The sequence below is a fragment of the Artemia sp. Qi Xiang Cuo genome, chromosome 20, assembly GCF_049724085.1.
Source record: "Artemia sp. Qi Xiang Cuo chromosome 20, ASM4972408v1, whole genome shotgun sequence".
Lineage (NCBI taxonomy): Eukaryota > Metazoa > Arthropoda > Branchiopoda > Anostraca > Artemiidae > Artemia > Artemia sp. Qi Xiang Cuo.
The window spans coordinates 25,075,729-25,089,055 of record NC_142813.1 but is presented as its reverse complement, the minus strand read 5'-3'; the positions used below and the strand labels follow the sequence as shown (position 1 = coordinate 25,089,055).

At 34.3% G+C, this 13,327-nt stretch overlaps 1 protein-coding gene across 1 annotated transcript; it reads left to right on the top strand.

Annotated features, from left to right (window-relative positions):
* Positions 1-2,525: 2,525 nt before the first annotated feature.
* LOC148940036 (dynein axonemal light chain 4) lies at positions 2,526-6,451 on the top strand. Its single transcript, XM_089106287.1, has 3 exons — positions 2,526-2,643; positions 4,077-4,166; positions 6,271-6,451. Exons 1-3 carry the CDS (start codon positions 2,593-2,595, stop codon positions 6,433-6,435), a joined length of 306 nt encoding a protein of 101 aa, XP_088962413.1. The 5' UTR covers positions 2,526-2,592; the 3' UTR covers positions 6,436-6,451.
* Positions 6,452-13,327: the final 6,876 nt, after the last annotated feature.

The window sequence follows — 13,327 nt, the reverse complement described above, 5'->3', positions numbered from 1 at the left end:
TACTACTCAATGCCTTTTTTATGCTTTTCTCAAATATACTAATCATTTTTGCCACAAATAAATTTTAACCCTACCCCTATATATCCTAATTCAGGGTAGACTGTATATTTGCACAATGGGGGGCGGGTGGGGGTAAATTTTATTTATTATACACATCATAGTTCCTTTTAAACATAAACCTTGACCCGACCCCCCCAATGTGCAAACATACCCTGAATTGGAATGTACCATGACTTTTTGATGGCAAAGTTTTGAATAGCAAAATTCAGGGTAAAATTCTACTTTACCTACTTTTGGCTATCTTGGAAAGGGGTTATGTTAGGAAAATGAAACTTTCATGGATGGGTCTACAGGCTCAAGTATGTCCTGGGAAGGTATTTAGAAGTACCCACCTCCACCCCTTCTAACTCTAGAGGGTTTTGATTGAAATTGTGACAAAACAACATTTTTACCTTAATTTTCAATGATCAGTTTCTTTTTCTTGGTTTAGTTCTGAAAACGAACTTCCCGTTATTTCATTAGTATTTTAAGAAATGTTAATGTTTTTTTCAATATTTAAGAAATTTATTTTAATATATTTAAAAAATTATAAATTTTTATTTAGCAAAGTTGTGAAGCTGAAAAAAAGGTCAATATCTACAAAATCATATTATTGTGTTAGGAATAAAGTGAATGCACCATTCAATGCGTTTTTTTATGCTGATTACGAATATAATAAGCATTTCTATTGGAAATGAATTTCAGCCCCCCCCCTATATATGCAAATTCAGAGTACATATTTCTACATTAGGGGGGGGAGGGGGGGGTAAAGTTTAAACTTACCTCCCATTTACATCAAAAACAAAATTTTCCCCCACCCCCCCCCTAGTGTAGAAATATATACCCTGAATTTGCATATATAGGGGGGGGGGCTGAAATTCATTTCCGCTAGAAATGCATTATATTTGTAATCAGCATAAAAAAAAGCCATGGAATGGTGTATTCACTTTAGTCCTAACTCAATAGTATGATTTCATAGATATTGACCAAAAAACATTTTGTTGTACTTTATTTAAGCAGAAGATCTATTATGCAAGGTTTCACTAATATAACAAAGATTTTTAAAGGTCATCAAAGGTCTGGACCCTCTAGAGGGAGAAGGAGTGGAGGTAGGTAGGCCTATTAATAATAGGCTACCTTACCGTGGCATACTTTAGCCTGTAGACCCATCCCTGAAAGTTTCATTTTCCTAGCCTAACTCCTTTCCAAGATAGGCAAAAGTTGCTAGAGTAGAATTTTACCAAATTCAGTGCTTTTTTGTTGAAGGTATTCAAAAAACTTGTACAGTTTAAACTTACCTCCTATTTACATCAAAAACAAAATTTGCCCCCACCCCCCTAGTGTAGAAATATGTACCCTGAATTTGCATATATAGGTGGGGGGCTGAAATTCATTTCTGATAGAAATGCTTATTATATTTGTAATCAGCATAAAAAAAAGCCATCAAATGGTGTATTCACTTTAGTCCTAACTCAATAGGCTAATATGATTTCATAGATATTGACCAAAAAACATTTTGTTGTACTTTATTTAAGCAGAAGATCTATTATGCAAGGTTTCACTAATATAACAAAGATTTTTAAAGGTCCTCAAAGGTCTGGACCATCTAGAGGGAGACGGAGTGGAGGTAGGTAGGCCTATTCAAAATACCTTCCTGGGGCATACTTTAGCCTGTAGACCCATCACTGAAGGTTTCATTTTCCTAGCATAACTCCTGTCCAAGATAGGCAATAGTTGCTAGAGTAGAATTTTAACAAATTCAGTGCTTTTTTGTTGAATGTATTCAACAAACTTGAAATGGTAGGAAAATGTTTTATATTTGGGTTGCCTAATAAATGAGATTTGAATTATTAGAAAGAAGTATTTTTGGACTATGTTACTCTTAAACAACTTATTTAGTTTTCATAACTTTTTAGTGTGGCTACACTTCAGGGTTGGATATATATTAGCATTAGGGGGGTGGGTGCGAGAAATTGAATTTGTGATAGAAGTGATTATCATATTCATAAAGATAAAAAAAAAGGCATTGAATGGTAGGCTATGTCCACTTTATTCAGTAGTCAATAATATGAACTGCACAAAATTTACCAAAAAGGCACCGAGTGCTATGTTCACATTTAGTCGTAATTCAATAATATGAACTGCAAAACATTTACCGAAAAATGAGTTATCTTACTAGAGTAGCAAGGCCATAGATGGTTTTGTGGCCAAGATCAAGATATTTTACATACTGTGAGCTGCAAATTCCCGCAAATAGGTCCACTCAGATTTATGTTATATGTGCATAAAACTAATGAACAGTTATGTGTCAAGCTGGAGGCTTAAATCAACCCCCAGAACAAAAAGATGAAAGAAGATTTTCGACGTGCCATTATTAATTCTTAAAAGGTAAACTTTAGAATTTCTGCTGGTCTATAATTTTTGAATAAACTTTGAAGATGGCACGCTTATCGCGACTTATTTTCATAGGTAGCGTATAAGTTAACTGCTACTAAGTGCCACACCTTTCTTTTCAAATTTCGTCTAATATTTAAACATTCTGGGAGATACGAAATGGCTTTAGAAGCTCCAAGAAAAATTATACATTCTTACCCTCTAGTAAGGGTAAGTAATATAATAGGTTTTTAAGGCGAGAAAGTTTAGTCACCGTTTATTAATGGGCTCACATTTCCAGTATTCTCTTTTCTTAGGTAGCGCTGCTATCAAGACTGACTAAATGTTGTTTGTTCTCAAGTCTTAACACTTTAGGGCTGGGCACACGTAGCTGATTTCCAAATCAGCGCCGAGTTTAAGAAACATCGGTGTCGATTTGAGCTTGAAAAATTTTCTAGTTTTCGGCGCCGATTTACAAAATCAGTACCGATTTTCATCATGATCATCACCAAAAATTAGCGATACAAATAAATAGTCAGCCAGAGAAATCTGTGGTGAAAGACCCCACTGCTGAGCCCAGAATGAAGCTGAAATAAACAAAGCAATTATTTATGAACTCCAGTTGACTGTTTGCGTCCATGACTTTTCGTTTTGAAAATTTTGCGCAATAACTTTTTCTTTCAACACATTTTTCTTATCGCTATCGTTTGTCCACTGATGCTGAAATCGGTTCCCGAAATCAGCTATGCGTGACTAGCCCTTTAAAGCCAGTTTCCATTTGGCAGATTCTGCCATCTTGCAGAAAAAGCAACGTCGAAGGTTTCAGTATCTGCAAATTCCCAATACGGAGCCTGAAAAGAAGTCTCTATTGAAATAAAATTTGCAGATTGGCACTGCAGATTTGCAGAATCTTCCAAATGGAGACTGACTTTTATCTGAAAAACACAGCGTTTGAAGAGAAAAATCAACCGCTGCGGGGGGAGAGGGCTCTGAATTCTGTATAAGGATAATTACGCTAGTAAATATGAAATGATCAATGCACTAAAAATTTTGAAATGATCACGGGCTGACGTTGTATACTAAGGGCGAATAAAAACGGAATCGTTAATGTTGGAGAGAGGTCCGGTCACCATTTTGTCACAGAAGGATTTTCCCAATACAATATAACTCCCAAATTTTTTGGTTTGTACACCGCCCAAAAGAGACACTGTTCAATAAAAACATAACTTTATATTCAGAAACATCAAGAAAAGTTCAAAACTTGCTTGAAATGATAATTCCATTTGAAACAAAAGTTGCTCATAGAAGTGTGCACTTGCTCACATATTATTTGATAAGGGACGTATTCAATTGGTATATTACAAAAAATTGCAAGGTAAATTAATTTTTTAAACGTTTTGTTATTACTACGAATAAAATTCTACACTTCTCTGGTTTTGGGGCTGGGAACCCTTCTACCTCCACACCGAATTAGAATTTTTTGTACGCTTGTTGTGTATAATTTAACTTGTTGTTTAGTTATTTCGTAAAAGGGAAAGGATGAAAGGAAAGATAATATATACTGTTTTGTGAGTTTTTAATTTACAAATTACAATGAAAGTTCAGTAAAACATATTTATCCGTTCATTGTTGAGCATTCTACATAAAAGGGTCTTATTTTTCAGCACTGTGAATTACCAGAAGACTTGAGCAACGACGCTGTTGAGCTATGTGTTTCTGCTTGTGACAAAAATTCAGGAGATAATGAGGGCCGTGTTAATGTTTGTGTCTCTTGATGCCTAAAGCCACAATCGCAATACAATTTTCGCAACACAGTTCAAAAATGACGTCATCTTTATAAAATATGATTACGTGTCTTACAAAGTTTTCTATAAGGTCAAAGATGATTTTTTTTTAATCTTTAATGTAGGTGGCTTTATGACTAAATAATTTGTTATTTCTAAATGAATGACCCGTTGTCTTTTAACATGGGAGTTATGAAGGCAGGTTTTGCTAAGAGTATAAAAGTACTTCGCAAGTCGGAACTCAGATACTGACGCCACTTAGTTGTTCATGCTTGACTAAATGAACATCTTAAATCAGAATTTGGCTTATGTTTCGAGCGATTGCATGCAACTTTTCATTGGTTTCAATGAGGAACATAATCAATTGTTTGCAGGTTATATTATGTCCTCTGTCAAGTTTAAACAGTGCTGTTTCGTGATTTTTAAAACTAATTTTAAATTTTGAGGGGTTAGGACAAGCTTGGGTTTTTTGGTTTCTTTATTTTAAAATTTAATATATTAAATGCTTGGCCGAAAGTTTATTGTTATTAGATAGACATTCAATATATAAATGAGGAGTTAACCTCAATTATCTGAAGCAATATGTTCGTATCTTGTAAGAGCATTAACATGTTTGTGAAAATAGATGATAGCTAAAGCAAAATAGTAACTAAAAAAAATATCAGGGTGGTGACAATTTGTTCGTTTATTGTAAATACAAATTAGTAGTTTAGGTTTTTGAATCAGACAGTTCTGCATGGGGGTCCAAGTGGAAGGAAAACAATAAGTTCATATTAATATTTTTCCATTGATTCTTAAAAAATAACTTATATTAACGTGACATATTATATAACATATTCCAAAAAATTACTATAAAAACTGTGAAAATTAAATATCTAAATACATTATTATTAATGAAAAACAAGCGCCTCCTTGTGCAACAACCCTCGCTTAAATCTAGGGTGTCATCTCTAAAGTGTTAAACTATAATTCTAACAAAATAGTGCACCATTATTTGTAAAAAATATATTAAGATATTGATTTTCAGCAGCTAGGCAAGGGTGGAGTGCACAAGGCCTCTAGACCCAATGTCTCACTCAATGTCGTTGAATTTCTATAGTGTTCATTTTCTGTCCTACAAGTTTATTGTAGCCTCTCTGTTATGTGCCTTTTGAATACCACTCCCCCTGCTTTTGAAGATTCTCACACATTTAACGCTTAATTAATCGGAGCTGCTCCAGTTTCAATTGTAGTGAAAAATACACACAGATTTCGTCACACACAGAAATAATACTAAGGCCAGTGGTTTGCAAAGACTCTTGTATATTTTTAATCTTATTTAGAATCACTAAATCATCCTAATTCTTGTAAAAAAAAGAAGGGTGTAAATGTATAGTGTCAAAAATCATAATCACATTAACCAACATCGTCTTAACCCTGACACCAAACATAATAAGGGTGGCTTGAATAACAGCCCTGCAAGATATTTTTTCATTAATAAAAGTACCAGTCTCGGAATCATCCACACGAATCTCAAAACCTCATCGTTCCTATCGCAATCTACCAAATCGTCGTCACTACCACTCCCTCAATAATAAGTACCGCACTGCGTCATCAGATGTGTTGGGTTGTCCTGTTTCCTGACCCACTGTCAGCCAACAAAACTACTCAGGTTGATTTATGTAATATGTCTGTTTTTAGAAAATACATAGTTTGACTCTTTGGCCCAAGAGGTCTGTTGTCTGCTTGATACTGCCTTCTTTGTATTGTTCATACACAAATATTTTAATTAAATGGTTATTCGTTTCTGTTAAAACTCTAAAAGTCAATTATATTAAAAATAAAGATACATTGCTTTGACACAAATCAAGACATTGACATGTGAGAAGTGATATACTTGATATGTTAAACCTTGATATGTGAGCTGATACATTAATTTACTGATTTTATTTAAAATTCATGTTAGAAAACAACATAGTGAGGTTGATTTTATGTTTAATTCAAAATTGAACTTAGATCGTCCTGTAAAATGTCAGGTTTAGCATGCTTATATTACGTGACTGGGCTGTATCTCAATAAACACATTTATTTCTAGGGCGCTGCACGGCTAATAAAAGAAACCTTAGATCAAAAATTTGTGGCTGCCTGGCATGTCGTTGTTGGAGAAAGCTTTGGATTTGAAGTCAGTCACGAACAAAATAATCTGCTTTATATGTTTTATAGTGGTTCACTTGATGTTTGTGCATCGAAATGCTCTTGAATTTATCCTCCATTTAAAGTAATAGTATGTATATGCTCCTAGAAAAGTCGTGTCTCAATTTCACTGAAATGTAACCCACGCACTACTGCTCAGAACTTGTTCGATACAACACCAAGTCAGCTTAAATAACCCTCAAGAAAACCAATATTACTATATCATCTTCTTTTTTCGTGAGTATTTTTTTCATATCAAATCACCTGATTGACCCTTAAACAGAGAAAAACATATTAAAAAAAATTTTTAGTATCTAAAAATGTCAAAATGTGTCTTTCATTTAGTAAACCCATATATATCAAATTTAAAGTACGCACTGTGTGAAGTAAAAATATTCTTTATTCTTAAATACAGTATAAAACACATACAATAAATTTTCTAATCCTATTAATGTGTGCGTTAAGAACCCGACAAGAACAGAATCTTCTATTTTAATTTTCTTCACTTTTTATTTATTGGCTTCGTCGAGTGGGCCTCTGAAAAGGTTGAACAAAGTCAAGAACTAATTAAATTGTTGCTGTCATCAGGATATTCAAGTCAGTTATATTAGTGATTACGTTCATAGGGTGTATTAAGAATCTCAGTTGGGTTTCTTCATTAAAAATTGAAAATGCAAGAAATAAATAAGAGCTTGGGGTGGAAAAGGCACAGACACCCTCCCCCTATTGACATAACTTTCTTTTTTTTCTTTTTTATTATTAATGTTTTTCGTATCTTTGGAATTTATTATTTTATATAATACGAATTTATAGTATTATTAGTAAATAATATTTATATATTAACACATTAAAAGGTTAGTATATTATTATTCCATATAATAATAGATACAGTTTATTAATTTTTAATAATGCTAGGTAAACATAATCAAGCTAAACAAGAAGTACTTTATAATTACTTTTGAATTTTTACAGAATTAACTTGAATTTATAGACTTTTTGTCTCGGTATACATTCTGTGTGACATTGTTAGAATATTCGTTGGACTTATAGTTTTGAATGTTAAATTCTTATTGCCTTTTTAAATTTTATCTTTTTTATATCGTGTCTAGGCGGTGTTTTTTAATTTTACTATTTTGATAAGATTTTAAATTTCACATTATAATTGAAAGAATATGCGATAGCATTTCTTTATAAAATAATAAAATACTAAAAATTTGAAAAAAATTACATTTCACAGCAGTGAAAAATAAAAGATGTTTATATATTATTAAGGATCTTTAGAAAATTGCTTAAAGTGTTTTTATATTTTATTATTTTTTAAAAAATTTATATTTTAAAATTAACAAATATATTATCAAAATTTAATTTACTAGGCATAAAATATTCTAAAAAAAACTTTAAAGACATATCTATGACTTTGGGTTTATATCTTTCCCTTTTTTACAGTTAAGCTATATAACGTACATAGAATTTTGAGTCCCCTCCTCTATCAATAGATATCCTCTATTTTACAATCTTACTCTTTTTATCACCGCTAGACCTGCGTACAATGTTTAATAATTGCTTATCTTTGACGAATGTTATACTAGTGACCATATGTTATGGTCTACGGTTGTTGTATATTTCCAGCTAATTATATTAAAAAATAAATAAGGGGTTACTATATGCTTGGACAAAGAGACAGTTGTGACCGTTATGAACGACCTCAGCGCAGAGTACACTGGTAGTCTTTGATTGCATCTTGTTCGAATTGCAATCTTTACGGCACCAGACATAGGTGCCTTACCCGGCGGCATCTAGAATACCTTAAAACATGATCTCCCAGTGTTAACGACCTTGTGAGAAGTTTTCACAAGATTGGCTCCAGAAATGATCTCATCCGCCGATACAACTGTAACAAGACTCAAATTCGATATCGGTCACGAGGCTGATAATATGATATTTTTTCAGTTATGTAGTATAAGGTGTATTCTATGTTCAGTCTCTTTTTGTAATATATGACTGTCTCACTCTATCAAGAGATTACTGACAGAGAGTCAGGAGCCAAGAGAATGACCCTCAGAGCAGATCATGAATAAACCGCAGTAGACCCCGGCACCGCGCTGGCGGATTGACCGAACGTCGCCAAAGGTAGTTCCAGTTGACCGCCGGCGAAGTGTCGGTACGCCACCGGTGTGCCGCCACCGGCAGAGGCGGCGGCGTTTCGCTGACTTTGTCTTAATTGTTAGTCCATTTTTATTGTGTCTACCGCACAGTCGTAGGTTGTCTTTATCGTGTGTAGGTGTATTTAGATGTTACTGAGGATAAATCAGGCAGGGCTGGCAGTATCCCCGAATATTCGGTTATGTCCCTGAAAATCTATGCGCCACCCTGAAAAAAAATTTTGTTCCCCGAATCCCCAAACATCATCCACTCACGATGTCACCCCTAGCGATTTATCACCAGTGACTTTCCCTGCTAAAAATTACTTTGCATACCATAATTCTTCACTACTCTCTTGTTCGTTAATTTTCGTCTCTTATTACTTTGCATAAAAACCAGACAGATGCAATTGCAATATACACTGTTCTTCATATGTTGACAAAAAAAAGTATATTCTTTATTAGATCAGATTACATCATTTCGAATGCAGTTTACCAAGTGCTAATTATTAAGTAATGTGTAGTCAATAATTTATTTAGCATTAGAATAGAAAGCAGTCACTATTAGAAATATTCTTTTTTATTTTAAATTGATATTATATAGGTTTTTTCTCAAGATGACTCGTCATTGTGAAGACTTTTTTTGTATTTTGACTTTTTTATGTAATATGTTAATAATTTTTAATAAAAATGTTTTTACATACTTACATTTTAAAGGACATAAACTATTAATTCTGAAAACTTCCCCCCCCCCGTTAAAAAAAAACAAAAACCTTCTATCGTTTAACAATATATATTTTTAAGTATATCGTAAACCGGGTGGTTCCGTATATATGAAATAGGAAGTTAAAAATAACCTCATTTAAATATACCGGTTCAAGTCGTGCTTTGAGAGTGCCAAAAATTTGATAATTGTAAGCAAGGATTTTTTTTAATTGACAGTATTTATTAAAAGATATAATTTTTTTGGAATGTTTCTCTTATTAGTTGTATCATGATCTAACATAAAATTTTACCAAAGTGACAGTGATTTATCTTAACCGGAACCCCCATGGTGCAAGGATCCGAGTCTTGTGCATGTTGTAGTCTCTCAGAGTAGACTGTCATCCGGGTGCTTTTGTTTGTGGTCACTTTTACTTTGATTATATTTACACGCTTGTATTAATAGATAATTATATTAATAAGTTTTAAATTAAATTTAGGTTTATATTAATAATTTTTTCAAGTTTGTTTTTTCCCTTGTAACCCTGTACTCATAAAATCAAATTTTTTTTTAAAGGAAACCTATTCTGTGTAAAGTTATTTCGCGTGTTTTTTGGAAGCATATAGTCAGTCACATAGTTAATTATTAATTAAATTAATTTTTAAATTTAAATCTGATAAGGTATACTATAAATTTTGTAACAAGAAGGGGGCGAGAAAGGAAGTATTAAATTAAAATCGTGATATATTAATTTTTTATTGTAATAAGTGTTGAAACAAATCTAATTATATTTTTTTTTAATTTAAAGAATAGGCAGAATCATATCATGATTGTGTCCAGAGGAGGGGGGGGTAGTGAGCTATCATATTTAAATTATAAGAACAAGATTTTTTTGAAAGCTGGGCGTACTACAATTGACGTATTTTTTTTAAATTTCATGCAGAGCCTGGTTAAGCTAAATAGTTGCACCAGAGGGGGGGGGATAGGGCATTATTTAATTTATTGTATAATAAAGTGATTTATTTTTTATTGACATATTAGATTAAAAAAATAGATTTCTTTTTTTTTTTGTATTATATACTGTCGTCTCTAAATTTGGTAGCCAGAGAGGGGGGGGGGTTAGAGAGGTACTATATTTTAATGATAATATCTCAAATTTATTCATTTTTTAAAGCAGGGATGCCAAAAAGTTAATTATTTTTTAATTTAAATCAGAGACGGTATCCTATTAAGGTGGTATCCAGAGGAGGTGGGGTTAGGGAAGTATTATATTTAAATGATAATATCTTGAATTTTTTTTTATTGAAAGCAGGGATGGCAAAATTTTTTTTTTTTTTTTAATTTAAAGCAGAGACGTATCTTATAGAACATTAAATGGCTGCTTTAAAATATACAAAAGGGAGCGTGAAGGGAGGTGAGAGACTTTTACAAGAATATGACAGTTTGGTTGCTACCAGTAGCTACTAGGTGGAGTATCCTATGAAAGTGTACTGTCAATGAGTAGAGAAAGTAAATTTGTAAATTTAAGCTGTTATTTGAGAAAGACTGCTGAAAACATTAATGTTTGCGGTCAACATTCATTGCGCCGGCGGCGTGCCGCCGCTGCTGTTTTTGGCCCTGCCGCCACCGGTCTTCCCTCGTCGGCGCGGCGCCTAAACCTAACAGTGACCATCAATTCAACGAATGAATTAGGTCTTTCAGGCTGCAGCACTAGCTGTATTCATGAATATGAGGGATACAACGTTGTTAGCACGAATAAACTACCAAACAAAATGGTAAATATCTTGATTAACGGAGTATTCAGATAGCTAAGAAACAAACTTATCTCTAGAATCAGAATTTCATCCTGAATCCAAATATGACATTCATTTCCGTCGCAAACTGAATTTTAACCTAACCTATCCTTTCTAACCGTATCCACATATATAGCAAATGCTATATATTTTTCCGTGCATTTTTTTGATTTTCTGTTTTATTACCGTCGATTCAATGTAAGGGTACACCGGTTTTAACAAGATTGACGCTAACACAGGTATATAAGCCGTATCTAATAAAAAAATAATTGTATCACCTTTGGGGATCTTTAAAAGGCTTAAGATTGAATTTACGGCGGAAACGAATGTCTTTTTTGAATTCAGGATGAAATTCTGATTCTGGAGTTAAGTTTGTTTCTTAACTATCTGAATTAGACCCCGGCGCCACGCCGGCGCATCGACCGAACGCCGCCACTGAGAGGCCCGGTTGACCGCCATCGAAGTGTCACAAAGCCACCGGTACGCCGCCGCCGGCAGAGGCGTTTGGTTGACTTTGAATTAATTTTGCGGCAATTCATTATTGTGTCAACCGCAAATTCGGAGCTTTTCAGGCTCGTAACTTTTGATGGGTAACACTAAACTTGATGAAATTTACATATTTGAAATCAGCACGAAAATCCGATCCAATTTGTGCGTGCTCCCTTTTAATTAGATTCCTTGGATCTTATTGAATGCAGCGGCGAATCTATTATCTATTATTTCAACTATTATGCAAGGGTTCTGAAATGCCATAGCCATCTCGTTTCTTCCAGATTTCTACTTCTCTTGATGAATAACGAAGAAGACCAGCGTGCAGCCTGCGACTTGCGAAGTTTTTAATTCATGAGTAGGCCCGAATCTTTTGTAAATTCAGGCTGGGATTTGAGAAAGACTGATGAAAACATTAATATTTGTGATCAACATTGATCGTGCCGGCGGCGCGCTGCCAACAACTCACCGGCGGCGGGGCCAAAAAAACATCGGTGGCGCGCCGCCGCTGCTATTTTTGGCCCCGCCGCCGATCTTTCCTTATCGATGCGGCGCCGGGGTCTAATCTGAATACTCCGTTAATCACCAATAAAATGATATTAATGGCAAAACTCTGAGTGGACTGAGACAGGAATAAATTTATTTAATATTGTCTTGTCAAAAAAAAAAAAAATCGACTCGACCCATGGGCGCCCATATGGAGGGGGGACTACAACCTCCCTCTGGCTGAATGATGCTGCCTTATATTCTTATATTTTTGTTTTGAGATTTCTATTATACAGCATTGGAAATACCGATTAGACCAGATAAGCCCCCTCTAAGATTCAGCTTATGGGCGCCCTAGGCCCGACCGTGTAAGCGTTTTGAAATAAAGGAGATTTTGATTTGATTTGAATAAATGATATTAGACCTTAATTTGTTAAAACTGAAGTTTCATATAAATCTATGCCATTTACTGGTTTAAACTTAAAACCTTAAACCATGGTCCATGGCAACATCTTTAAAAAATTGATTTCATTTGCATTTTGCTATTACCAGAGAAGCGTATATTATATGAGCATGGGTTCTTCCATAAACTTATTACCCTAAATATGTTGCTTTTAAGCAATAAAGTTATTTCTACCCAGCACCGAAAAAACTCGTCTGCAATTTAGAAGTACCAGACGTGATGGTTCTCTAGCAACGCTGTGACACGACCTTGAATGTTTTAAGTGCCACTTGTTACATAAGCTTTGAGCTGCTGACTTTTGGCCCTGTGAGTTCTACCCACAATCAACTACTTTTATCTGTTAAAAACTACCGTTTCTAAGATACGAGGAGAGCTCTCGCCCCCAGCCTCATATAGCATGCTGTCCAAAGATATTCCTCCAAATGAACGGAGGTCAGAGGTAAAATCCCCCTTTCCAATTTACCTGAAGCACCTCTCACGGAAAGCTTGAAAACTTGGGCAACTTGAAAAATGCACTTTTGAGCCTTCAGGAATCCTCCCCCCTCCTCCACAAAAAAGATCGACTGACCGCTTCCCTAATAACTGGCGCCAATATACAATTCTTTAAAACTGTTAGCTTTAATTGACAAGTAGTCAATAATGCCAGTTAATTTTCTTAATGGATAGCGCATATATTTAAGGACGATTACGCCACCCCATATCAGTATGGCTTCCAAAACTGAAAGGAGGGTTAAATAGATTTTCGATAGTTCTAAGTCAACTGGCAATTTTAAAACTTTCTTTTCACCAGCATTTTGGAAAAAGTGTATTTTCTACGGCACGGGGCCATATCCGATAATATACGACCATTGGTTCCATAAAATAGAAAAAGGAAGAACAAATAA

Excerpts from the sequence above, each read along its gene's own strand:
- LOC148940036 (XM_089106287.1), top strand. The coding sequence starts at position 2,593 with ATGGCTTTAGAAGCTCCAAGAAAAATTATACATTCTTACCCTCTAGTA. Across the intron at positions 2,644-4,076 it reads ATTCTTACCCTCTAGTAAGG|CACTGTGAATTACCAGAAGA; the intron begins GTAAGTAATATA and ends CTTATTTTTCAG. Across the intron at positions 4,167-6,270 it reads CAGGAGATAATGAGGGCCGT|GGCGCTGCACGGCTAATAAA; the intron begins GTTAATGTTTGT and ends ATTTATTTCTAG.